At 34.8% G+C, this 27,219-nt stretch overlaps 3 protein-coding genes across 6 annotated transcripts in view; 2 read left to right on the top strand and 1 right to left on the bottom strand.

The window, feature by feature from the left end:
- The window catches only part of LOC138692030 (zinc finger protein 234-like), a 49,189-nt gene extending 38,216 nt beyond the window's left edge, over positions 1-10,973 (top strand). For 3 of the 4 annotated variants that reach the window (XM_069814845.1, XM_069814844.1, XM_069814843.1), the window contains 3 exons: positions 5,005-5,142; positions 5,318-5,400; positions 7,910-10,973. In XM_069814845.1, the coding sequence (XP_069670946.1) occupies positions 5,005-5,142; positions 5,318-5,400; positions 7,910-8,951 (1,263 nt within the window). In that variant the 3' untranslated portion in view covers positions 8,952-10,973. The remainder of the gene's footprint in view (positions 1-5,004; positions 5,143-5,317; positions 5,401-7,909) is intronic. The other variant, XM_069814846.1, reaches the window with a different exon arrangement.
- A 97-nt stretch (positions 10,974-11,070) lies between these two features.
- Positions 11,071-18,603, bottom strand: LOC138692032 (uncharacterized). The gene is made up of 2 exons (XM_069814851.1): positions 18,203-18,603; positions 11,071-14,209 (listed from the first exon to the last, which is right to left on the bottom strand). The coding sequence occupies exons 1-2, from the start codon at positions 18,459-18,461 to the stop codon at positions 13,635-13,637; spliced, it is 834 nt and encodes a 277-aa protein (XP_069670952.1). The 5' UTR covers positions 18,462-18,603; the 3' UTR covers positions 11,071-13,634.
- Positions 18,604-18,681: 78 nt separating this feature from the next.
- The window catches only part of LOC138691444 (zinc finger protein 62 homolog), a 55,895-nt gene continuing 47,357 nt past the window's right edge, over positions 18,682-27,219 (top strand). Inside the window, exons 1-2 of the mRNA XM_069813371.1 lie at positions 18,682-18,992; positions 23,748-23,845. Of these exons, the coding sequence (XP_069669472.1) occupies positions 23,753-23,845 (93 nt within the window). The 5' untranslated portion in view covers positions 18,682-18,992; positions 23,748-23,752. The remainder of the gene's footprint in view (positions 18,993-23,747; positions 23,846-27,219) is intronic.

Raw genomic sequence — 27,219 nt, 5'->3', positions numbered from 1 at the left:
ATAATGTTTAACGATGTGGCAAATAGATTCCTCGTCTGGTAGCTCGGCAAGGAAAGAACAAAAATGGGGAACGATACTACCTATCTCGACTTTATAGAGCCTTCACTCCCTATGATGTAAGCAAAGAGGAGGAGTCACGCCGGGAATAACAGCGTCGCGACTATAGTAAGTTATTTCTCTTTATCTGTATTTAATTGTTCAATTCTAAGGTTATATAGATTATGTACATTTTTCTCAGAAGTAATATTTTTGACTTTGTGTTTTGCTTATAAACCAACGTAATGTAAATTTAATCTCATCTACTTTCACTTATAATGTTATTACATTTTTATTATTATTAGGCCTATTATTATTATTATTATTATTATTATTATTATTATTATTATTTATTATTATTATTAATTAGTATTATTAATTATTATTGCGGCGGCCGGGTAGCTCAGTTGGTAGAGCAGCTGGCTACGGACTGAAAGGTCCGGGGTTCGATCCCAGGTGGTGACAGGATTTTTTCTCGTTGCCAAACTTTCAGAACGGCCCCAAGGTTCACTCAGCCTTCTATGAAATTGAGTACCGGGTCTTTCCCGGGGGTAAAAGGCGGTCAGAGCGTGGTGCCGACCACACCACCTCATTCTAGTGCCGAGGTCATGGAAAGCATGGGGCTCTACCTCCATGCCCCCCTAGTGTCTTCATGGCATGTTACGGGGATACCTTTACCTTTTTTTATTAATTATTATTGCTATTATTATTAATTATTGTTATTATTATTATTGCTATTATTATTATTATTATTATTATTATTATTAATTCTTCTTATTATTATTATTATTATTGCTATTATTATTAATTATTATTATTATTATTATTATTGCTATTATTATTATTATTATTAATTTTTATTATTATTATTAATTATTATTATTATTAATTATTATTATTATTATTATTATTATTAGTAATTATTATTATTATTATTATTATTATTATTATTATTAATTTTTATTATTATTATTAATTTTTATTATTATTATTAATTATTATTATTATTAATTATTATTATTATTATTATTATTATTATTATTAGGCCTATTATTATTATTATTATTATTATTATTATTATTAATTAGTATTATTAACTATTATTATTGCTATTATTATTAATTATTATTATTAATTAATATTATTATTGCTATTATTAATTATTATTATTATTATTATTGCTATTATTATTATTATTATTATTATTAATTCTTCTTATTATTATTGCTATTATTATTATTATTACTATTATTATTATTATTATTATTATTATTATTATTATTATTATTATTTACCTGTGATGTCAAAAACTGTGGAATTTTATTAGTGTATATTGATTGGCATATTTTAAGTTTTTAAAGGAATACTTGGAAGCACATTTAATAGCTTTTTAGGGCATTAACTTCAGCTTCTACTCATAACACATAGATTTTACATGTCTATTGTACTCGTTACAATGGTTAGAGGTATTTACGTCATTAGTAGGTGAGTTCAGCATCAAGAAATGCTGAAGTTTAAAAAATAACATTGTGTGAAGTAGAAAAATTATTAAACAATACCGATAACACCTTTAAATTTGTATACTACACCCATTTGTACGTGATGAAATTAAAGAAGCGTGTGTCAGTAGTGGTGTAAAGGGGAAAGTTTCAACATGTAAAGGATCAAAAGAAATGTCTAAATTTTTGCTAGTTTATTCATTTTCTAAGAAGGAAGTTTCACTTGCGATGAATAAGTCGTTTCATAGAGGACACAAAAAATTGAACAGTGTTAATGTATTCGTTTAATCATTTATTCATAGCTTCTTCATAATCTTTTTACTAAAATAGGAAGAGACGAAATAGAAGTTAAGTTATACTATTATTACAGATAGAATTTTCGAAATGGATGTCAATTGAAATTAGGTATGGAAAAATACATGTTAGTGATTTTAATGTTACAACGTGAAATATTTCTTTAGAACAAGTGAAGGAAAGGAGACACTATTTTAATTTTTTTTTTAATTTTAGCAATCTAGGAGTGCTATGCACTGAGGTTTTACTTTCCCTTACAAAGACGCTCAATGTAACACTCGGGAGGAAATTAAACGCAGAATAAATGTGGGAAATGCCTGTTATTATTCAGTTGAGAAGCTTTTATCATCTAGTCTTCTATCAAAAAATCTGAAAGTTAGAATTTATAAAACAGTTATATTACCAGTTGTTCTGTATGGTTGTGAAACTTGGACTCCCACTTTGAGAGAAGAACAGAGATTAAGGGTGTTTGAGAATGAGGTTCTTAGGAAAATATTTGGGGCTAAAAGGGATGAAGTTACACAACACAGAGCTGCACGCATTGTATTCTTCACCTGACATAATTAGGACCATAAAATCCAGACGTTTGAGATGGGCGAGACATGTAGCACGTATGGGCGAATCCAGAAATGCATATAGAGTGTTAGTTGGGAGGCCAGAGGGCAAAAGACCTTTGGGGATGCCGAGACGTAGATGGGAGGATAATATTAAAATGGATTTGAGGGAGGTAGGATATGATGATAGAGACTGGATTAATCTTGCTTAGGATAGGGACCAATGGCGGGCTTATGTGAGGACGGCAATGAACCTCCGGGTTCCTTAACGCCAGTAAGTAAGTATGTAATACGCCTTTTCCTCAGCAACCAGTAGACTTAGGACCCTCAAATTTTTATGTCTGTTATTTTGTGCATATTTATAATCCAAATATATAATTTCAATCATACGATTAATTTCGAAGACCAACATAATATTTTATATTAGTGCCCAAAATTTGCTTAATCTTTTTAATTTCTTTGCTCTAAAGTATAGTCTTAAAATCTTCAGAAATTAGTTAGTGAAATATATGAGGAAGAAAGTAATAAAATTATGTCCAGTTTTAGACAGAAGGGTAGATTACTATAAAAAAAGTTCTGAGGAAAATTCATTTAAAATACCAGTACATTCCCATACCCTTACTTAGGTATATAATTTTCGCTGACAGCATAGATTTAAATGTAATATTGTGACTATGAATGAAGTGAGAAACAATGACATTATATATGCCATTTGAATGCTCTGATTTCACAGATTGTAAAATTGCAAAATCTTAGGCAGTTTTTTTTTTTATGGCTTGGCAAGGTGAACTTGCCTACGGATCAACGTTGCCAATCTTGAAACACAAAATTACAGAAATTTAGTTTAAAAATTATCGGATTTTTCACAGAATTATAAAAAAAACTGACAAAATGACGAAACGCTTCCACATATGTAGAACACATCACAAATGCTAACCACATGTACAGAGAGAACAACATAGACATGGAAATTCTACACATCCAACCAAAAAGCCAGAAACTAAACACACTAGAACAATACGAAATATACATACACACAAAAACACATCCAAATGAAATTGTCAACACACAACTCAATTTCAGAACACACACACTCTTTGATTCCACATTACACTACACAAACACACCCCCACAGGCAACAAAACAAAAGGCGCCTAGACCAGCAACAACCAGTTCTGAAAAAGGTCAACAGCAGACCGAAACATGTTAACCAGGTACGATAGAATTTAATACAAGAAAGACAAACAATACATATTCCAAAGTAAATAAACATAATAAATGTCTGGATTTTCTTCATTAAGACACATCACACAACACAAATGGTACTCTAATTTTAGGTTTGAATATTCACTGAAAATGGAAGTTCGTGCGAACTTCCTAATATGGCAACACTGACGCCACAAACATAAATAAACATAAACATTATATGGATTTTATTTATTAAAACACATATAATAACCTACGCTAGTTGTAGGTTCGAATATTTACTAAGAATTAAAGTTCGTTCGAACTTCCTAATATGGCAACACTGACGGCCCAAATATAATTATATAAACATAAACTTTATGTGAATGTTATCTATTAAAACACATCACACAACACATATAATAACCTACGCTAATGCTAGGTTGGAATATTTACTAAAAATTAATGTTCGTTCGAACTTCCTAATAAGGCAACACTGACGGCCCAAACATAATTAAATAAACATAAAAACTGTGTGGATTTTCTTTATTAAAACACAATCACATAATACAAATGATACAATAATTTTAGGTTCAAATTTTTACTGGAAACGAAAGATCGTGCGAATCTCCTAATGTGGCAACACTGACGCACCCAAACATAAATAAATAAACATAAAAGCTGTGTGAATTTTAAAACACATCACACAACACAAATAATATACTAATTTTAGGTTCAAATATTCACTGAAGATGAAAGTTAGTGCAAATTTGCTGATGTGGCAACACGATGGCCCAGACTGTGGCAATGTGGCATATTTAAACTTTTTTTTTTGGCCCAGCCAAAAGTGCCGTTGTTTTGGTATTGCCGGTTATTTGGGTGCCGGTTACGAGAGGTTTCACTGTATTAGTCTTAATCGTTAGACTGGATTGTAAACAGTCTGTGAGGTCTAGTTTTGAATAATGAATATGTCAATTGCAGCGCAAACAAGATGCAAGTGTTCCCTGGTACTATGTGTGGTTCTCACAAAACATGACGTCACGTTTGTGAACAACTAACCATATCTCCGTACACGTTGGGCCAGAATACGGTCCTTGGTGATATGTACCTAACACAAAGTAATATGTTACTCTTTCATGACTTGCCTGTGGGTCCACACCTGTGGAGTAACGGCTAGCGTGTCTGGCCACGAAACCAGGTGGCCCGGGTTCGATTCCCAGTCGGGACAAGTTACCTGGTTGAGGTTTTTCGGGGTTTTCCCCTTAACCCAATATGAGCAAATGCTGGGTAACTTTCAGTGCTGGACCCCGGACTCATTTCACCGGCATTATCACCTTCATCTCCCATTCAGATGCTAAATAAGCTAAGCTGCTGATAAAGCGTCGTAAAATAACCTAGGCCTACTAAAATGAAATTAATTTGCCTGTGGTCTGCAGGAAGAGAATTCCTTGGATCTGCACTTGAGTGGGAAAAAGGAGGATTGCATCGATGAAAACTGTGAGCTGAACTCAGAGATCAAACTTGAGGAATGTCCACTACCATTTAATTTTGCTATGGTGAAATGTGAATATGAGGTGAGTGGTTGTCATAAAGTGTCCTTGCTTTTCTTTCTGTGTTCGACTTTTATTTTATTTTTTTTTATTACATGTACCATCTCAGTACAGGTGACAGTTGTACCTATATATGCAATGATTTTTAGTCTCTAATAGAGACAGTAGAAACAAATTTTTCTTTTCTCTCCTGATTCAGGAAGAGTCTAGTGACGTAGATGCTGTGAAGGAGGAACAGACACCATGTATAAGACCAGAGGAAAATCAAGTTTTGAGTGAGAGGTGAGTATGATGTCAGTCATGACTTCCATTTTTTGTTTCAGTGCTTCCTTTAAACGACAAGTCAACCTGGTTGGCAAGTTGGTATAGCGCTGGTCTTCTATACCCAAGGTTGCGGGTTCGATCCCGGGCCAGGTCGATGGCATTTAAGTGTGCTTAAATGCGACAGGCTCATGTCAGTAGATTTACTGGCATGTAAAAGAACTCCTGCGGGACAAAATTCCGACACATCCGGCGACGCTGATATAACCTCTGCAGTTGCGAGCGTCGTTAAATAAAACTTAACTTTTTTAAACGACAATGTAAGATTGAATTTTATACCTAATGGGTTACGGCATTTTCTTCATCGTATGTTGCAGTAATGGTTGTTCAAGAGAATGGCTGAATTAATTTTTGGACCTTATACAGCACGTCATACAAAATTTTCTCCAATATTCTTTTAAGAAGGTTAACTTCTTATGTAGATGAAAATATCGGCGTTCATCAGAGTGGTTTTAGGCGTAATGTAGATCGATTATTGATAAGATTTTTTGTATTCGACAGATATTGGTGAAAGTCTGGGGGTATAGGGGTACAGTACATCAGTTATTCATGGCTGGGTTAAGAGAGAAGTTCTATATAATATTCTTATTGAATTTGGTATTCTCAAGAAACTAGTGACATTAATTAAAATGTCTCAGTGAAACTTACAGCAGAGTTCGTATAAGTCAATTCTGTCAGATGCGTTTCCAAGTCACTACGGGCTAAAGCAAGTAGATGCAATGTCACCTTTACTTTTTAACTCCACTCTAAAATATGCCATTGGGGAAGTCCAGGAAAACGAAGAGGCTTTTTTATGCTGATGACGTTAATATGTTAGGAGTAAATCCACAAACTATTAGGGAAAACACGGGAATTTTACTTGAAGCAAGTAAGGTGATAGGTTTGAAAGTAAACCCCAAAAAACAAAGTCTATGATTATGTCTCGTGACCCGAAAAAGTGGAAATATAAAAATAGGAAATGTATTCTTTGCCGAGGTGCAAAATTGAAGTATCTTGACGTAACAGTAACAAAATAATATAAATGACACTCGAGTGGAAATTAAACGCAGAATAAATATGGGAATGCCTATTATTATTCGGCTGAGAAGCTGTGATCATCCTGTCTGCTCTCCAAAATGATGATATTAAAGAAATGATACTTCTAAATAATCCATTCTCTATTTGTAATATTCTTTTAACCTTAAACTAAAGAAAAAAAAGGTATATTTTTAACATTTTCAAATTAGTGTAACTCTCAAAATATTTAGATTAGGACATATGCTTGTATAACATTTTTTTCTCAGAATGTCTTCGAAAATAAACCCCGTAAGTGGCGGTAAATCCTTGTGAATCACCCTGTATAAGTTAATAAAATAATAATAAATATGAATGCAATACTTACGCTTACTTGATTCCGAAAATTTTGTGGTTGAACGCTCCATAAGCATTAGTATTTGTACTCTTCTGTAAAGCTAATCATACTTTCCGCCATTTTCAGCTTAGGAAATTTAAGAAAAAATTTTTAATTATTTGCGGCTTCCTAGAACAGTCAGCTGCTCGCTATACGCTACTGTACTCTTGATCGAAATAATGCAGAAGTTACCCCCAGCGATGGATAGCTTTCAATTGCTGCATGCACTATTATTTTTAGTAGAAAAGAGGCATGCACAATTGAATGCGTTTCATTCATTCTTCCATGCATTCCCTGAAGGCGTAAAGTTGAAGGAAAAAATTTAACCGGTTAGATGCAACTTTACAGTGCTTACATTTAATTCTTTATGCTTGACCATGCCAAATTGTAGTAATTATACACCTGGTAGTAGCCCTTTAATGCACCTCATTAAAGTACACCTATTAATTATAGTTCAGTTGTTCAGCCAATGAGAAATCACCATTGTACCATTATAAAACCGCAAGTATCGATTATTCTCGCATATGCAATCGAAAGACAATTAGCGAAAAGTCACAGAGGCTGGAAATCCAATACTGTCGCAGAAGGTTATGTTCTGTTACTATAATAATTAAATTGTAAATAATATTCAAATAAATTCAATTTGTCATCTCGTTTTTCAATTCTAAATCAATTTCAAGGTTATATCAATATTAATGTTCATGTTATTCTCTAGATTATATCAAGGACAATGACATTCGTGCCTCGGAAAAAATCAATACTTTCGCGTCTGCGCACATCTCACAATTTAGAAGGTCACTTCCGCTCATCATTTAGATAATCATAACATGAATACTTATGAATAATTTCAAGTTAGAAATATGGTGGAGCACAAAAAGTCGTATGAAACTTGCCTATAATGGTATGAAAATTATGAAACTCTCGCGCTCGTTTCATAAACAAACATACTCGCGTCTTAATTACTACCATTATAGGCTCGTTGCATAATGTACTATTACATTTCTGTCTTGTAATGCATTTTTAATTATACTGTTTATACAAAGTTTTACTTATTATAGACAAAGAATATTTTGTTCATAGCATTGCAGATAGTCTCGCCACAGGAGTGTGTCCGCAGTCCGTTATTAATGCATGTGAAGAGCATGTGACGATAGATCAAAGTCACACTGTTAATTTGTCATCAGAGAAACCTGACTGCGAAAATTCTCTTGACAGCGATAGTTACGGAGAGTTGTTCACAAGAGAAAACGAAGTGGGACATGTTCTGCTGCATATGGGCGAAGAACTATTCAAATGCGATATATGTGGAAAGTGCTTCTCGCAGTCGAAGGTTCTCAAAATCCATGAACGTCGACATACCGGCGAGGGACTGTTCAAGTGTGCTGAATGTGGAAAGAGTTTTTTTCAGTCTGGACATTTGAATGCACACGTCCGCCTACATACTGGCGAAAAGCCATTCATGTGCAATATATGTGGGAAAAGTTTCTCGAAGTCGAAATATCTGAGTGCTCATGCTCGCATACACACAGGGGAGAAGCCATTCAAATGTGACTTTTGTGAGAAGTCTTATTCGCAATCGAAGGATTTGAAAGTGCATATACGTAGTCACACGGGCGAGAGGTTATTCAAATGTGATACATGTGGGAAGAGTTTCCTAAGATCGGGACATTTAAGTGAACATGTCCGCGTACACACAGGCTATAAGCCGTTTAAATGCGATGTATGTGGAAAGAGTTTTTCACAGGCGGGATATTTGAATATACATACTCGCATACACACAGGTGAAAAGCCATTTAAGTGCGAGTTATGTGGAAAGAGTTTTCAGCGGTCGGCGTTTTTGAGTGCACACGCTCTTACGCACACTGGCGACAAGCCATTCAACTGTGAGGTTTGTGGGAAGAGTTTCTCGCTGTCCCGTTATCTTACTGCACATGCTAGGAAGCACGCGGAGGAAAAGCCATTCAAATGCGATTTATGCGAAAAATCTTTTTCGCTCTCTTCGGATTTGAGAATTCACAAACGTTGTCATACAGGCGAGAGACCTTTCAAATGCGGTGTATGTGGAAAGGGTTTCTTTCGTTCGGGACATCTGACTACACATATGCGCATACACAGGCGATAATTTTTTTGATTGTGATTTGTGAAGAATGTGCTTCTAGTTTCCGTGTGATCTCGAAACGTTTTCATAACGGCGACAGACTATTCGAATACCAAGTGAGCGTTCGAGTGATGGTGTTTCTGACGGTTTGGGTTTCAATCTGCAGCTGAAAGTTATTGCTAAGTACGGAAGTACTTCTTTCTGGTGCATAAAATTATGAATAACTTTATACATTATTAATGAACGTACAAGAGGTATCATAGTACATACAGGCTGTTTGCCATAGTACCTTATGCATACACTAAAGTTGTGTTCATTTCTTTACTCATACTTAGGAAAATGTGGCAGTAATTAATGTTACTAAAATATTTTTTGAACTGTATTATTTTATTTAAAGTTATACTTTATAGTGCATATTTGGTAATACACTGCTCACAGATACATTCAGTAAATGTAAAGTGCTATAATTTTATAACTGTGCGTACTACGAAATTCATACCAGTGCTATTAGACTCGAACTTAATGGGATCTGTAATTATCATCATCATCATCATCATCCATCATCATGTTCACACCTGTGTAGTAACGGTTAGCGCGTCTAGCCGCGAAACCAGGTGGCCCGGATTCGATTCCCGGTCGGAACAAGTTAGTTGTTTGAGGTTTTTTTCCGGGGTTTTCCCTCGACTCAATATGAGCAAATGCTGGGTAACTTTCGGCGTTGGACCCCGAATTCATTTCACCGGCATTAACATCATCTCATTCAGACGCTAAATAACCTGAGATGTTGATAAAGCGTCCTAAATTACCTACTAAAATCAAATCATCATCATCATCATCATCATAATGTCCAGACCAGTGGAGTAACGGTTAGCGCATCTAGCCGCGAAAACAGGTGGCTCGGGTTCGATTCCCAGTCGGGGCAAATTACTTGGTTGAGGTTTTTTCCGGAGTTTTCCCTCAACTCAATATGAGCAAATGCTGGGTAACTTTCGGTGTTGGACCCCGAATTCATTTCACTGGCATTAACATCTTCATCTCATTGAGACGTTAAATAACCTGAGATGTTGATAAAGCATCGTAAAATAACCTGCTAAAATAAAATATAATCTTCTCTTTTCTGACGTCATATCATCCTTGTTAAAAGAAGATTCTGGCATCCTCCTGTTTGTAGATCGTCATTTATTTGGTCATTTTTTACAACTACACACTTGTATTACCTGAAGATCTAGCCTATGATTAAAATTTTATCTTGCAACATTGTGTTATATAGATAAATAGTGTCTACACCTGTGGAGTAACGGCTAGCGCGTCTGACCGCGAAACCAAGTGGCCCGGGTTCGAATCCCGGCTGGGGCAAGTCACCTGGTTGAAGTTTTTTCCAGGGTTTTCCCTCACCCCAATACGAGCAAATGCTGGGTAACTTTCGGTGTTGGACCTGGGACACATTTCACCGGCATTATCACCTTCACATAATTTAGACGCTAAATAACCAGAGATGTTGATACAGCGTCGTAAAATAACATGAAAAAATTAATAGTTAAATACAGCATGTTCAAGTGAAAAATACAGTTTAAATATAGGAATATATAAAGCGAAAGAGTAATTTCACAATATAATTATATGACGTAATAATCATTTACAATATATAATGTATAAATCATAATATGATTAATTGTATTAATTAATATGTAATACATTGATTGGGTCACTGACTGAAAATAAACTTCCTACTGAAAAATGCACTGGAAAAAATGGTGAAAGGGAGAAAAGTTCGGGGTAAAAGAAATGATGGAAGACATTAAAGTCTGTGTGATGTATCTTGTCTCACTACGAAGAGAGAGAAAGGTTATATGTCTTACATCGTCAGTGTTGTTATGGCCGTGGGGGAGTGGACCGATGCCTTCCATCCATCCAGTGGCGGAAGGGACTAGTTGATACATTCTGTAGCGCAAAATAAAATAACAAAATATCTCTCTTCGTACTGTGTAGTTCCGTCACTGAGCCTGTCTTTCAAGAAACTGAGTTCCGGCAGCCTGTACAATAACAAGGTTTTGAAAGGAATCCTGAAAATTTACAACCCTCCTATAATCTCCACCCTCATTTGAAGGGACTTGGTTTTATTGCTACTCAGACAAGATAAACCTTACCAGGTATAATATATATTAAGATATCATATGTGGATACTAAGAGGAAGGCAGAAAATAGTAAAAATTGGAGAATGCTGGGTTTGCAGTAAAAGACCTGCATTTGAGCAGGAAAGTATGAATGAATGATTTCTCTTTTTATACATTCACTGTTTTTTTTTTCTAAGAAACCTAATGTGGATGAAAGGTGTTCCTTATTTCTCATCTCAAAATCTGGCAACCCTGCCTATGAAACATACTTATTTTAAATATGATTTGCTATATCGACCGTCATGATGATAATCTTTCGAGAGTTATGCACGGAAAGTTTGATGCTCTGCACAAACAATTGCGTAGTTATGAAAAAGAACTTTGTTGATATTTACGAAAGATTACAAAAGCATTCGATACTCAGCTTACTGAAATAGAAGAAATATATGAAAAACGGGATACTAATTACTACGGTTCGGGTAAAGTAACTATCAGAATAGGCATACTTGGTCCGTGTGTTTTGTTTACAGACATTAACTAGGGCTGTAATGTACATTCACTGATCTTTCAGCTAGAGTATGGGGGGCGCTCTTCGCAGCAGTTAATATTTGTCAACAAAATGCATGGACCAAGGATGCCTATCCTGATACAGCTACTTTATCCGAACTGTATTAATTACAGAGCATGTATATCACCTGAGGAATAACTACTCTGAGGTAAGTAAAACTCCAAAATATTAATTTGTTTTCACACATTTTATTAATAAATAAGGAAGTGTAGATTTTCTGTTCAGAAAAGTGTACTCTTAAGAAATTGCCTGCATTAATCTTATTTCATTTTGTAATGTACACTGTTTATATTTATGTATTATTTCGTTATGCTTAATGTGTACTTTTAAGTTTCCAAGAACACTCCAACAAAAGCTTTGGTTTTCTGGAGCGGGTTAATTGTTATAAATTTATAATAATTTAAATTTTCGTAAAAGTGGGCAACAAGTTTATTTGTTTATTATTATTATTATTATTATTATTTAAAGAATAAAGAGGAACGTCATAATTAATTTTGAATAAATTCTTAAAATATAATTAAAATACAACAAATATTTAAAAACATTTGTATGAACACATTTGATGAAGGCTTCTGTAATTAGACAGGTTTCGTGGTTAATGTGTTAGTAAACATGAATATCTTATTTGTTACAATTATACACGACTATTACACTTTTACTGCCTCATACTACTGTTGTCTAATAAATCGGTACGGATCGACGTGTTTCAACCAATCATGGCTGCTTATCCTACAAATTTTATCACCGCTCTAGCAATTGTTTCTTTATTTGCGAACATTGTACCTTCAATAATTTTATTGTACCTTTTAAAATGATTCATATCTATTTCATCATCCTTAATTAAAACTTCTTTATCATTTACCTTGTTTATATTATTTAGTTTATGTTATAGCTTCTGCTGTATGAGATTATACATAGTCACGTTTCAGAGATCTTTTAATATATATTATTGATAATTAAAGTTGAATGCAAATATTTTAATAAAAATGAAACTGAATCAACAAAGCCTTTACTAGTAATCGTCTATAGAGTTCAATGAAGATTGTATAGTTGGCACAACTGGTAACAACAGAACAGATAATCATAACACATGCCATCTAGCGGAATATTTGTACATGATGAGATGGTACAATAATACATTTTCAAGACAATTAGTAACTGAAATAATATTTTATTGTAGGCTATTATAGTACTATATGCCTTCCAGTCTTTATATTATACTTTCTTCTAATTGTGCAATAGTCAATTAAATTGCACTCGAGTTTTTATTTTCTCTAGATAAATTAAAACCAGTAGTAAGATTATTGTTGATAAAAATTACAGTGTTGTTTTAGTTCAAATTGTTAATGATTGCTATTAAAATAATTTAAAAATGTTCCTCTTGTATTATGAATTTATCGTGAGTACAATTATATTGCATAAGATTGTCTAAAGAAAAATTGGCAATGATGCAATTAGTTTTGACTCTCGGATCTATGCTCAGTTGTTTTGTGTTCGTGACTGACGTGATTTGGATATATTTTTTAACTGGAAACTACATTATAATTTTTATCGTGTATATAAATAGGATATTAATGTTCATTAAAATATTTTGCAATCATTAATGTTAAGTAATTCCATTAGTCACTGTTAATTACTGATGACAGAGAAACATTTGTTTAAAGATGCCTTTATAAAATGACGTCTTCATACAACAGTTTTTAAATATTTATTATATTTTAATCATATTTTGAGAATTTAAATTCATGAACACAATTCTTTTGTCAATATGTGAATAAATTCTACATAATTAATCGACAAATGCAACATCGGTTTGCTCAATGTCAAATGTACGAAACTCGTTTATTTTTACGAAATGTGAGGTCAGTAAATATACACTTAAAACTCCAGCATCGAAAATTGAAATATTATTTAAAATTCGTCACATATTATGAAGTTAATGTTTGTGGTGTCACGGCTATTCCAAGTGATATACATGTGAATTCTGTTAAATTGTAGGTTATAGATTAAATTGCAAAATCGAAGCTATGGATTAGGCTGCGAAATGTTGTTTTGCAAAGATTGAAAGTGTGTTAGAGGCTGTGAAATATCGCTTTGCAAGGATTCAAGTTCATTTAGGATTAAATCTTGAATCCTGCTTCTTAGCCTCAGTTTGCGGATTAAAGGAATTTGAGCCATGTAAGGTAAAAGACTCTCGAAAAAGTGATGGTCACCATTGCGTTCTCTCTCACTCTCCTTTTCGAAAATTTCAATCTTCTTTCTTTCTATCTCCAAGAGCTTTTCGTCCGTTTTGGAGTTGCCGGGTATTCGAATTTTCTTCCTTTGCGGTTGCAGTGTTAAAGGTGAAGACTCGATTTCCTCTTCGCACGACATGGTACCCTCGTCTGCAGTTGAGCGTGTGTCGCTGTCTGCCAGTAAACTTGAATCCCTATGTGGGACGCCAGTGGTATTCTTCAAGAACTTCAGTTCGTCAAATAAGCGCCACGTGCTGGTACTTATTTCTTCAGCTCCATGAGCACTATGTTGTTTGCCACCAACTTTTCTATATTCTTTGAAAAAATAGGCTCGTAAATTCTTCCATCTTCCTTTTATATATTTCACTGAAACAAAAAAGAAATACAAATTAATAAATAAATCCAGTAGAACTTCGCTAATCCGAAATCTCGATTAATCCGAACCATAAATAAATAGAGAACAAAAAGAAAAACGTGATGGAAATTTTAGCCAATGTTGGAACATAATTTTAAAATGTTATAGGTTTATCAATTTGTCATACAGAATAATATCTGTAATATTGACAATTAATATTTGAGGAGAAAAATTCACTCTGGCGCCGGGGATCGAACTCGGGTCCCTCGTTCTACGTACCAAGCGCTATGACCACTGAACTACGCCGAATTCAATCCACAGCGCCGGATCGAATTCTCCTTCTTCAATGATGAATTTAAATACTTATATAGTCACAATTATGCCATGGTATGAAAGAAAAATTTCACAACCTCGAGCGAGATTCGAACCTGCGACTTCCTGTACTCCGGTCAGGCGCTCTGCCAACTGAGCTATGGAGTTCGTCTCACGCCATAGGCTTGGACTCATCCTTTCATACTGGCGACTCTGTTATAGAGTACTGTCCATAGCGTCTGATCTAGTCAGCACTGCTTATGGGTGGGAAGAAATATTACAAATGTAATCTTCATCTTACGATGTAGGATGACGTATATACGTCATTAATATGTCACATCAACGGACGTATATACGTCATCCTACATCGTAAGATGAAGATTCCTCCTCCAATGTTTCCCTTTATGGCCTGACTCCAAGTTAGGCATATATGTTTACGTATATGTCCAGTGTCAACTGCCATTATACTAGGAGCGCACTCAGCTGAGTGACTTGTTGGCCGGGATTCCGCAAGTTAAGTACACAGTAATCTGTACAGACGTATGCACTGCTAGCTATGAGAATATTATAGATTTATCAATTTGTCCTACAGAATAATATCTGTAATATTGACAATATTTGAGGAGAAAAACTCGCTCCGGGGCCGGGGATCGAACCCGGGTCCTTGGTTCTACGTACCCGGCCCCGGGAACAATTTTTCTCTCGAAATTATTCAAATCAACTTTACAGGGAGTTATACCCGAAAGCTTGATTTGCATAATACACGTCACTGTTCATTAACAGAAAACCACAATTTAAAACAATAGAGTTAGTGTGCACTCAATGTTGGGTGCTTGACAGTTGTCAGCCCACTTTGAGGTCTGTGGATATAGAGGGAAAAATTGGATCTGTGTCTGGTAGAGTTCCCGGGTAGCTCAGTTGGTAGAGCGTTGGTTCGTTTAACCAAATGCCCCGGGTTCGATACCCGGCCCCGGAACAATTTTTCCCTCGAAATTATTCAAATCAACTTCACAGGAAGTTATACCTGAAAGCTTGATTTGCGCAACGCATATACTTACTTACAAATGGCGTCACATTAACCCGCCATCCGTCCCTATTATGTGCAAGATTAATCCAGTCTGTATCAGCATACCCCTCCTCCCTCATATTCATTTTAACATTATCCTCCCATCTACGTTTCGGCCTCCCCAAAGGTCTTTTTCCCTCCGGCCTCCCAACTAACACTCTATATGCATTTCTGGTTTCACTCATACGTGGTACATGCCCTGACCATCGCAAACGTCTGGATTTAATGTTCCTAATTGCGTCAGGTGAAGAATACAATGCGTGCAGTTCTTCATTGTGTAACTTTCGCCATTCTTCTGTAACTTCATCCCTCTTAGCCCCAAATTATTAATAATGGTTTATTTAACAACACTCGCAACTGCCTAGGTTATATCATCGTCGCCAGTGTGCCGGAATTTTGTTCCGCAAGAGTTCTTTTACATGCCAGTAAATCTACTGACATGAGCCTGGCGTATTAAAGCACACATAAATGCTATCGACCTGGGGCAGGATTGAACCCGCAACTTCGAGCTCAGAAGGCCAGCGCTATACTGACTCCGCTACCCAGGCCGACTCTTAGCCCCACATATTTTCCTAAGAACCTTATTCTCAAATACCATTAATCTCTGTTCCTCTCTCAAAGTGGAAGTCCAAGTTTCACAACCATACAGAACAACCGGTAATATAACTGTTTTATAAATTCTAACTTTCATATTTTTTGACAGCAGACTAGATGACAAAAGCTTTTCAACCGAATAATAACATTAATTTCCCATATTTATTCTGCGTTTAATTTCCTCCTGAATATAATTTATATTTGTTACTGTTGCTCGAAAACATTTGAATTTTTCCAGCTCTTTGAAGGATAAATCTCCAATTTTTATAATTCCATTTTGTGCAATATTCTGGTCACGAGACATAATAATGTACTTTGTCTTTTCGGGATTTACTTCCAAACCTACCGCTTTACTTGCTTCAAGTAAAATTTCTATTTTTTCCCTAATCGTTTGTGCGTTGTCTCCTCTTGTATTGGAATTTGCACTCAAAAACAGTGAAACAGAACAAATAATGTTGAAAAAAGCAGTTTTCGTCATGTAACTTTGTACATCCACCTAACAGTAGCTTCTCACTGACCAGTACTGACAACATCAGTAACAAAAAATCACCAGCCTTCCCAGCATTTAGAATTACCGAACTGAATAACCATTACCTGAATCTTATCGTAGACCGTCGGGATAGACGCCATGACGTCTTCTAAGCTAACTTGACGTAAACTTTTGGTTAATATTTACAATGGCGTTACCAAAGGAAGGCGGGGAACAAAAAATAAAGGCAGCCTTGGACAATTTTGAGTATATGCAAGGCATACCAAAAGCCTAAATTAATCTAACCTGTCACTCATTCGTAAGAAAGACGTAAGGTAACCTAACCTGTCACAGATTCGTATACGCATGGCATACGAAAAACCTAAGCTGTCACACATTCCCCAGCAACTTTTGACTCGTATTTTCAGTGTGAAATTGGCGCCGGCACTTTTTTTATGTTTACGATACGTGTGACTCGGCTGGAAGCCAAGGATGTAGGCCTAAACAGATTTGTATCTTAACGTGGTAACGCAATTGTACAGAAATACTCTAAGGTACCAGTATTGGGTATTTATTTTACACACAACTTATGTTTTAAAATGCACTTAAATCACGTGGTAATTGATGCATATAGAAAATTAGGATTTATAATCAGAAATAGAAAAGAATTAAAAAATATAAATACTATTGATACTCTATATAAAACTCTAGTTAGGAGTAAGCTAGAGTATGCGTCTGTAATATGGTCACCTCAGTTCCAGTCCCATCAGATGCAAATAGAAAGGATACAGAAAAGATTTTTACGTTATTTATATTTTAAAAAACATCACGTGTCATCTTATGACAAGCAAATTTCATATAATCATTTACTTTTTTAATTTAATTATAAAACTTTAAATCTCGACGATTAATAAATAGTCAAATTTTACTCTATAAGACTGTTAACGATATATTGAATAACTGTGATTTTCTTAAATTTCTTCAGTTCAATGTAAAAAAACAGAATTACGTTTTTCCCATTCCTAGAACTGTTTTCTTCAAGAACTCTCCATTGTTTGTTATGTGTAATACTTACAACTCTCTGTCTTTAAACTGTGATTCTCAATTAGATTTCAGTTTAACAGTTGAAAAATTTCATACAATATTAAAAAGAATTGTATTTCCTTAGATATTTAAATTATGAAGAAGTGTATTATGTTTTTAACCTAGTTTTAAAATAATTTTGCATCATTATATTGACATTTGGCACTATATTAACTGTAATATTATATTCTAGCATCTATTACCGTTATGTATTTTCTTTCTTTTGTTTGTGTTGTTTGTTTTGTTTTTTTCTTATTATGTATTTTGTGTATGTATCTGTGTAAGCCACCTGTAATTGGAATCGTGATTCTGTTGGTGGTGGATTTAAATAAATTAGCGTTAAACTTCCTTAATGTCACGCTGAGTTATGCCGGTAATAGGCGTAGTGAAAGAACAACTGAAAACGAATGAAACTATATTAGCGAATAGAAATGGAAATTACCTCTGCGCTAGTTATGCCATGAATTTGCTTTTACTTACTTTGTACAGCGTACTTGCCGTCTTTGTTCAATTCCTCTGCTACGTCCTCCCACAATTTTTTCAGTACCACGCCGTTTTTGTGCAGTTCATCGGACGGATTCCAAAGTGCTTCTCTTTTGAAAACAGCTCCTATCAGGGCTTCATCCATAATATTATTATCAATTAGCAGACGGGTTCGTTTACTGGGATAGATGCTAGGCGACACGCTAGGCTTCAAGCCAAGCAGTGCTGCCGGTCCCGATTCTTCTACACTGTTCATTGTCTTTGATTACTCATCCAAGCGACTATCTAGCCACCAGAAGGCAAACAAGCCTCCTTCGGTAACGTGTGAAGTTTGTACTTCTTTCTGAGTTTTAATGTATAATAACTAGAAAACTATAGCTCAGTATTATGTATAAAATAACATAAAATTGTGTCACGGCATCCTTGATTTCTTGGCTTGCTGTTAATTCGAGCTAAAACTGTGTTATAGCGTTTACATATGGGTTTAGTGTTTATAATACAGTTTCTCTAATGTTATATAGTTTATTTGTGTATTTTGCGTACATATTGGTATTATCGGTGCCGCTGATACCTTGAGTCCGATATTAGCTCTCAAAGAATGTCTTATAACTATTTATTATAGGTCCTTTTTGTTTTTAAATTTGATGCTCTTTCATACCGGTATTTACAGATGCGATAATGTCGGCGTTGTTTCCGATTAAGAACAAGAAGAAAGTAGTTCAAGAAGCCTGTATCGTTTTACTGTAAGAAAACTGCCGAATAAATATTACTCAGCGTTCAAAGACAGGTATACAAGTTCATGAATTCTTTTACACACAATATGATACCGTTTTATGAAAGGTTTTAAGAGAAAACGGTACATTTTTATTACTCTACTGCCACTTCCAACGGACTCCTAACGAATATTCACACGTTTGTCACTGGGATTGTGGCGCTGGAATTCAATTTAGAACACTTTTATCTCAGCACGACACATTTCAATTTTTATTGTACAATATAAATGCATTTATCACTACAATGACACAGTAATTCTTGCAGTTAACACAGAAACAACTTCGGAAACGTAATTAACAGAGTCGCAGTTTCACTACACTTCCACTAGATGGACTAAGAATTCCAGCAGACGATATGGTACAGGTGTAGCAGGGATGCCAATATCGGCAAACGAAATGAAACTGTGAGGGATGTTACAACAGGTGTGCTAAACGTTAGGAATTTTGCAATAGGTGTGTAGCACGTTAGGTTAGGTTAGATTAGATTAGGTGTGTAAGATAATATGAATGGTTACCACAGTTGGTGACACTGCAATCATTCTCCCACTCCACCTCAAATAACGTCACAACGATGAAATATGGCCGCCTTCTTCCTTCAAGTACGACGATTTTCCTATATAAGTAAGGAACCTATTTAGGACGGGTTTCGAGTTTCTACTACTCCACACTACAAGGCTAAGTTATTTTCATTGTTTGTTTTTAATTTCCTATGCTGGCAGTACATTAATAAAACTTCACCTTGAATTATAATAGGCCTATTAATTTAACACTTAAAGAAATGTGTACGTATTATATTCTAATTTTTCATGTTTCTATGTGTTTGCCAATTTCTTTAAGAACTGTACTGATTGTTCCAAAATATATTCATGGAATTGCAATGAAATAGCCTATCAGGTTGGATTTCACTAATGTACTGGCATAAGGTAATTTACCTCAACGTTTCTATGTAGCGTATTTAAAAATATTTTCGAATATATTATTTTTTGTAGTGTACTGCCAAGCAAATGTACAACGTGAAGGATACATTTTGTTGATCTAAATCTATAATATTTAATTAGTTGGGAATATGTGCATATTTTAAAGAAACTGTTTCAAAATAAACTAAATGTTGTAGAATCTTGGTCATGAAGGCTAAGACGAAAGTGTCACATTGTTGCATCTTTGTCTTTTACTCACCCAGAAATTCCCTTGTATCATCATCATCATCATCATCATCATCATCATCATCATCATCATCCTTGCATGTATTGGGCCTAGTGGCCCGTTATGGTCTCTTGCCAACGCTTGAATGGTCTGCCCAAGGATCTCTTGCCCACAGGGTGGTAATTTAAAATTTGGCGTGGAATTCTAGAACGAGGCATTCTGATGACATGTGATCTCCAGTTTTGTCTGTATTTCTGTAGGTATTCCGTAATCGGTTTAATCTGCAGTTCTTCCATAATGTCAAAATTTTTAATGTGATCCATTCTCGTGTATCCCGTTGTACGACGCATAAATCTCATTTCTTCCGCCGTTAATCTTTGTGAATCAATATTACGATTGTATCATCTTATCACATTTAGGCAACAAATATTTCGGTTTGAAATTGAGGATCTTTAAGTATCACTGATTAAAAATTTACCAAACTTGACATAAATGAGACTGTGAGAAATTACATTGCATACAGCTTGTCGATTTTTTATTTTGTCGTTGTAATAGTAATTAAACGGTCTAAAGTTGTATCCTATCGGTACTTCGCATCATATTAATATCCTCAAACAAAATCTCATTGTGTAACATTATGCTTTACTTAGGGATACTTAAACCTACAGATAGAGCCTTATGTACATAGATCCTACTTGCATCAATCAGATAAATGTAGGCCTAAACAACTTCTTTTCAGCTTACTCGAAGTTTTAACGTTTCCCGCTCATTTTTTCTTAATGTTTTCATTTTTGGGGCAAAAATCAGAGTTTTTTTTTTTTTTGGACAGAAGCAGTTGTTCTGGATATTTACCTATGCACGAATGATAGGCAAATGCTGACCGTACATTTTATTTTACATTTTTTTACGTATTTGCTGTAATATTACATATTTTTCACCATACTACATAATTTTACATATTTTAACATTATTGACAGATATGTAATAAATAACAATTTCTAGGTTTAGTTTTCGCTTATATTGAATTATCCAATACCATAGCAAGAAAGGAAAAATAATTTGAACGCTATTGAGCTTTCCATACATTGTCGTTATACTCAAAACTAAATTGCATGAGTTCAATGCTACCAATAATGACTGTTTTCAAATGTTTTCCTTTTTTGTTCTCAACACGCATCAGAATTTGTTGCGGTGTTAATAAACGGGCAAGAGAGTAATCGGTGAGTGTGTATCAGTAAGGTTTAACGATGTATAGAAAAAGAATCCACGATACACAACTTTTTCCACTCTGTGCAAAATACTTAAAAGTTGGTGTGTGCATCTCCCTGAGAACATTATTCCGAGAATCATTCCTCATCTGAAATACTCTCTAGTTATTTCGTGTGAAGTTGAGAGGTAGTTTTCCATATATAAGAACATTCTAATAGTAGGCAATCGATGACCGCAGGAAACATAGAAAATATTTAATTATTAATTGAGCCTCCACACAATAATTAAATGAGGTTGAATCATATGTGCACCTATAATTTTTTTTTCAGTTCTGTCTTCTTATCAGTGTGCAAAAATACATCTACGCCTAATAAAGCTTAGGTTTTAAGTTAACTATTTTTTTATTTGTTACATATTTTGCCTTTTATCTACATATTTATGTTTATATTTCTCATTTTTATATTAGCCTACATAAAATTCGGACTGTAATGATAAGTTTCAGCTCACATTGTAATATGAATATGTTCGCTTTCATGATGAAAAAAAAAAATGTTTATTCTATATAAACAATCAAATGAGAATGGTGATGTAATAGTAGTAGAAGTGGTAGTAATTTATTCATCATAAAGATTTTTACAAATCACGGCATCGTCAATCTTATTTCTACATCTTAATATAGTTTCTGATTATACTATAGGCATATTTATGAATTTGTAACATTGTTATCGCAGAACATGTGGTGACACGATTTAAGAAGAATTACAGCTAAGATAGTTTAACAATAATAATAATAATAATAATAATAATAATAATGATGATGATGACGATCTTGATAATGATAGCCACTAGCATAGCTCAGTCAGTTGAGGCGCTTGCCTGCCGGTCTGAAGTTGCGCTTGGGCACGGGTTCGATCCCCGCTTGGGCTGATTACCTGGTTGGTTTTTTTCCGAGGTTTTCCCCCAACCATAAGGTGAATGCCAGGTAATCTGCCTCATCTCGGCAAATACCATCTCACTATCACCAATCTCATCGACGCTAAATAACCTAATGATACAGCGTCGTTAAATAACCAACTGAAAAAAAAGATGATGATGATGATGATAACCCATATGCCTTCACAATTATATATTAGTACTTTCATGCAAGGTCTAAAGACTTAAATTCCTCTATAGTATATGGCATATGATGCAGCAACAACCTGATGACTATGTTTTTAAGCTTCTTTTGTTTACTACTTATTATGGAGCTTGGAATTTTATTATACTTCCTTATGCCTCTATGTAAATACTTCTAAGACTTGTGGTAATTCTATGAGTGGCCAGATGGATATGACTTGATGTTCTTGTTTGACACATGTTACCACATGTAATATGTGAATTCAATTTGAATTTTGCTTTGTTTTTATGCATGAAAGACACTGTTTATGGAATGTATATACAAGGCACGGGGAGAATTTTAAGGTCTCTAAAAATTGCTTTACTTTGCTATCTTATAGATAGGCCTACTTGTTTAATAATCTTTACAGTTTTCTTCTGTACCTTAAAAGTTTCCTTAATTTTGCTGGTTGCGCCTCATAATTGTACTATACGATACTGAATCTGGGAATGTAGCCTATATAGCCAAAATACATAGATCTGAGAACTTCATTAAAAATTGTTTTGCTTAAAATTCTGAAAGCATATATATAGATGTTCAATTTTTCTATAATTTTCTCAACATCATAGTTCCAGGTTAAAGTAGAGTCAATCCAGATGCCTAGGAATTTTGTATTTTTAACTTCCATTATGTCTTTACCATTGATTTTGATAGGAGTAGAATTTTTATTTCCGCTGTTGTTAAATAATATGTAAACAGTCTTACTGACATTCAGTTGTAATTTATTTTGCTGTAGCCAGTTTTGGCGGTAGCCATTGCTCTGATTGACTTCACTTTACTTACGCTATTAATACGTAAATTGATGATATTTGCTATAAATTTAAAGATGTAGGCCGAAGTATTTAGAATGTTAATCGGCATTAAGTTTAGAAATCAATTTTAGTATAAAATTTGACTGTCAAACTCAAAGGACAGTGTTTTCAAATGTCATATAGTTTAAGCGATGTTGCGACAATTTCTATCTCATTGAGCATTGGAAATAATAACGCGTCCTCAAGCGTAGAACCCCGTTAAAGTATATACCTACTTGCCCTGCTCTCCTGCACATGCTGCCTAGGCCTTCCATTCATGAGTTAGATCTCATACGTATGTGTAATGGAATAAATAAAAGGCCCTATTAAAGATCTCTATTTTTGCATAGAGAATAACTCTTTGATAATAAGTTTGGACATTTTAACAAATATATTATAACACTAATAAAACTTTTCTCAGAAGTTTACATTCTCCAGGTGAATGTCAGTATCTTTTATATCTCTTTCAGTTGTGATGGATTTGGCCGAGACAGAACCTAAGTACGACCCATTGGCTGTACAGACAAATCATGATGCAGATAGAGAAGAGAAGAAGCCTTTACCAGAGGTAAATTTAAAGGCATATTATGTCAAATAATATAAAGCCTAGACTGGGTATCGACTGCCTCCGTGGTCTTTTGGTCAGCATGCTGGCTTCTAGATCGGGAGGTCCCGGGTTTGATTCCTGGGCTGGGCTCTCGGTGAATTTTCTTGAAGAAGAAGAATTCCCTGGATGTCTGGAAATTTGTATGAATGTGAGTGTGCCGGGTTAATATTAATTAACCAATCATCACAAATATAAAAATACATCAGGACTGTCACTGGGCAGTAACCTGAACACACGTTTCAGCGTCACATTGTTGACAAGTAACTCCATCTGTTAGCACAACCATAAAGCATCTAATAGATTTACCAACAACGGAAAGTCAGTAGTAGCCAGGAAGAATTCATGAAAGTTTAATTTCGTCATGGAAAGTTCTAATTCTTAAAAAGTCAGGGAAATGTTCTAAATTATGAAACTTGAGGGGGAAGAAATCTATGCTGTAGCCTGCCATAACCCAGTTTATAGTAGCATTTTTTATTTAGGTGCGCAACGCACGTAAATTCGTACAGCCATTTTGTCTGTTTGAATGTACTTGTACTTCTGCTATAGTTCTGCAGTATTTTTTATTTATTTATTTATATTTTTTTCAGGTTTTCATTGTTAAAATTTGAGAAGTGATATCATTATGACTAATAAGTGAAAATTTTCCAATTCTTTTATTTCCAATTTCTTTAGTAATCACGTACTTTTAAAATCGAAGTAAAAATTTTTGGAATGACACAGTATCACTGGTATTCTGTCATGTTTGAACAGTTTCCTGAAAGAAGAAGTTACTTACATTGTTATTTGTGGCAGCAGTTTGTCCTGGTTTTTAATTAAAATATTGTTTTGCAATTTGTGTGTAGTTTGTAGAATAAATATAAACACATTTAAAAAGGAAAATGAATGCCAGGAAGTGGAGAGAACTAGCTCAGGTATGAGGGCTGGGTTTTGTTGCATTCTTTTTTTTCTTGGAAATAATCATCCAGAGTAGAGAGCTTAACATTCTTCGTGTAAGTCACTTGCTGTCCAGGGATAACAAAATTTTGGTGAGGGAAAATCACTGTAAATTAAGTTTTTTCTTTCCTTCTTTCTGCTACAGCACTTTCTTCTATTTGGCATCAATTCACACGTCATGCCACATGCTACTTGTTCTGGGGTGCAGCTTTGAAGCGTGGTTTTATATAAGGGATAATCTAAATGATTTTTATCACGCTTAATAATTTAGGTAAATTTCTGTTCTGAGTCAAAATTAGATGGGGAAAGAAGATAAAGGAACAGTGTGAAGACAGGTTATAATGTGAGAGAATCCTTCACTACACAAAAGCTATTATTTAAGGAGTAACCAGATTAGTCATCTGTTAAGTAGTTAAGTAAACAAGTGAAACCTTGAATTAGAATAACAATGGAAAACATTTAGGAATAGTGAGTTATTATTATTATTATTATTATTATTATTATTATTATTATTATTATTATTCAAATCAAGCTTTCAGGTAAATTTGAGGTATGTGGATATAGAGCGAAAATTGGATCGGTGTCGGGTAGAGTTCCCGGGTAGCTCAGTTGGTAGAGCGTTGGTACGTTTAACCAAAGATCCTGGGTTCGATGCCCGGCCCCGGAACAATTTTTCCCTCGAAATTATTGAAACCAACTTTACAGGGAGTTATACCTGAAAGCGTGATTTGCATAATACACGTCACTGTACATTTCAGATAACCACAATTTAAGTCACACAGAGTTAGTGTGCACTCAATGTTGGTTGCTTGACGGTTGTCAGCCCACTTTGAGGTATGTGGATATAGAGGGAAAAATGGATCGGTGTCGGATAGAGTTCCCGGGTAGCTCAGTTGGTAGAGCTTTGGTACGTTTAACCAAAGATCACAGGTTCGATGCCCGGCCCCGGAACAATTTTACCCTCCAAATTATTGAAACCAACTTTACTGGGAGTTATACCTGAAAGCTTGATTTGCATAATACACGTCACTGTACGTTACAGATAACCACAATTTAAGTCACACAGAGTTAGTGTGCACTCAATGTTGGTTGCTTGACGGTTGTCAGCCCACTTTGAGGTCTGTGAATATAGAGGGAAAAAGTGGATCGGTGTCGGATAGAGTTCCTGGGTAGCTCAGTCGGTAGAGCGTTGGTACGTTTAACCAAAGGTTCCGGGTTCGATGCCCTGCCCCGGAACAATTTTTCTCTCGAAATTATTGAAACCAACTTTACAGGGAGTTGTACCTGAAAGCGTGATTTGCATAATACACGTCACTGTACGTTACAGATAACAAAAATTTAAGTCACACAGAGTTAGTGTGCACTCAGTGTTGGTTGCTTGACGGTTGTTAGCCCACTTTGAGGTATGTGGATATAGAGGGAAAAAGTGGATCGGTGTCGGATAGAGTTCCCGGGTAGCTCAGTCGGTAGAACATTGGTACGTTAAACCAAAGGTTCCGGGTTCGATGCCCGGCCCCGGAACAATTTTTCCCTCGAAATTATTCATTATTATTTATGATCATCAATGCTGTTATTATTATTATTATTATTATTATTATTATTATTATTATTATTATTATTATTATTATTACTGTTTCTTTTAATTCGTGTTGTAGGGGTTTAAAAAGGGCGCGTCAGCTACTATGGCTATTTGCGTCCTGATCTCAAATTTTTCATAAAACAAATTACAAACAATACAATAACCAGAATGCATAAAATAACTATAAAACGTTGTCACGGTAAAAACGAGATAAACAAATGCAGTGTCAACAAGATGATTCATAAAATTCATAAAAGTGAGCAGTTCTCTGACCCTAGGTAGTATCTAAAACAAACCAATAAAATAATGACTGTGACAATAATGAAGACTTTATAGTACTATTAAGATTTTTTGTGACATGTTCCATATTCCAGCTCTGAAGCAATGTACGAATATTATGGAATGTAAATAAATACAATACAAAGGAATTTTGCCGGGAATTTATATAAATCAATCAATCAATCTTCTTAATGTATCTAGCTGTTGGCTGACAACATAAAGTCCACTATAGTCCACTGTAGCCTATTCAGTTGTTGTTTTTCACGAGAAATGAGGGGTATTTTGATCGGTGTTCATTACAGATGCCTGTTGCTAGTAGCCAGAGTTGGGGTGTAGTCAATATATACTGCAGGGCTGTGTCTTCTGCAACTGGTACTGATGATTTTAATTTACTTCTTTTGTGATTTATGGATGGACAGTATAGAAGAATGTGTTCCAGATCTTCATCATGATTATTACACCACAGACAAGTAGGATTATTAGAAATGTGAAATCGGTGTAGGTACAATTGAGTGACAATGTGACCTGTTCTGGCTCTTGTTAA

This window comes from Periplaneta americana, chromosome 16 (assembly GCF_040183065.1).
Source record: "Periplaneta americana isolate PAMFEO1 chromosome 16, P.americana_PAMFEO1_priV1, whole genome shotgun sequence".
Taxonomy (NCBI): domain Eukaryota; kingdom Metazoa; phylum Arthropoda; class Insecta; order Blattodea; family Blattidae; genus Periplaneta; species Periplaneta americana.
Note: the sequence above shows the minus strand (reverse complement) of the source record. Positions and strands in the feature narration are given on the sequence as shown.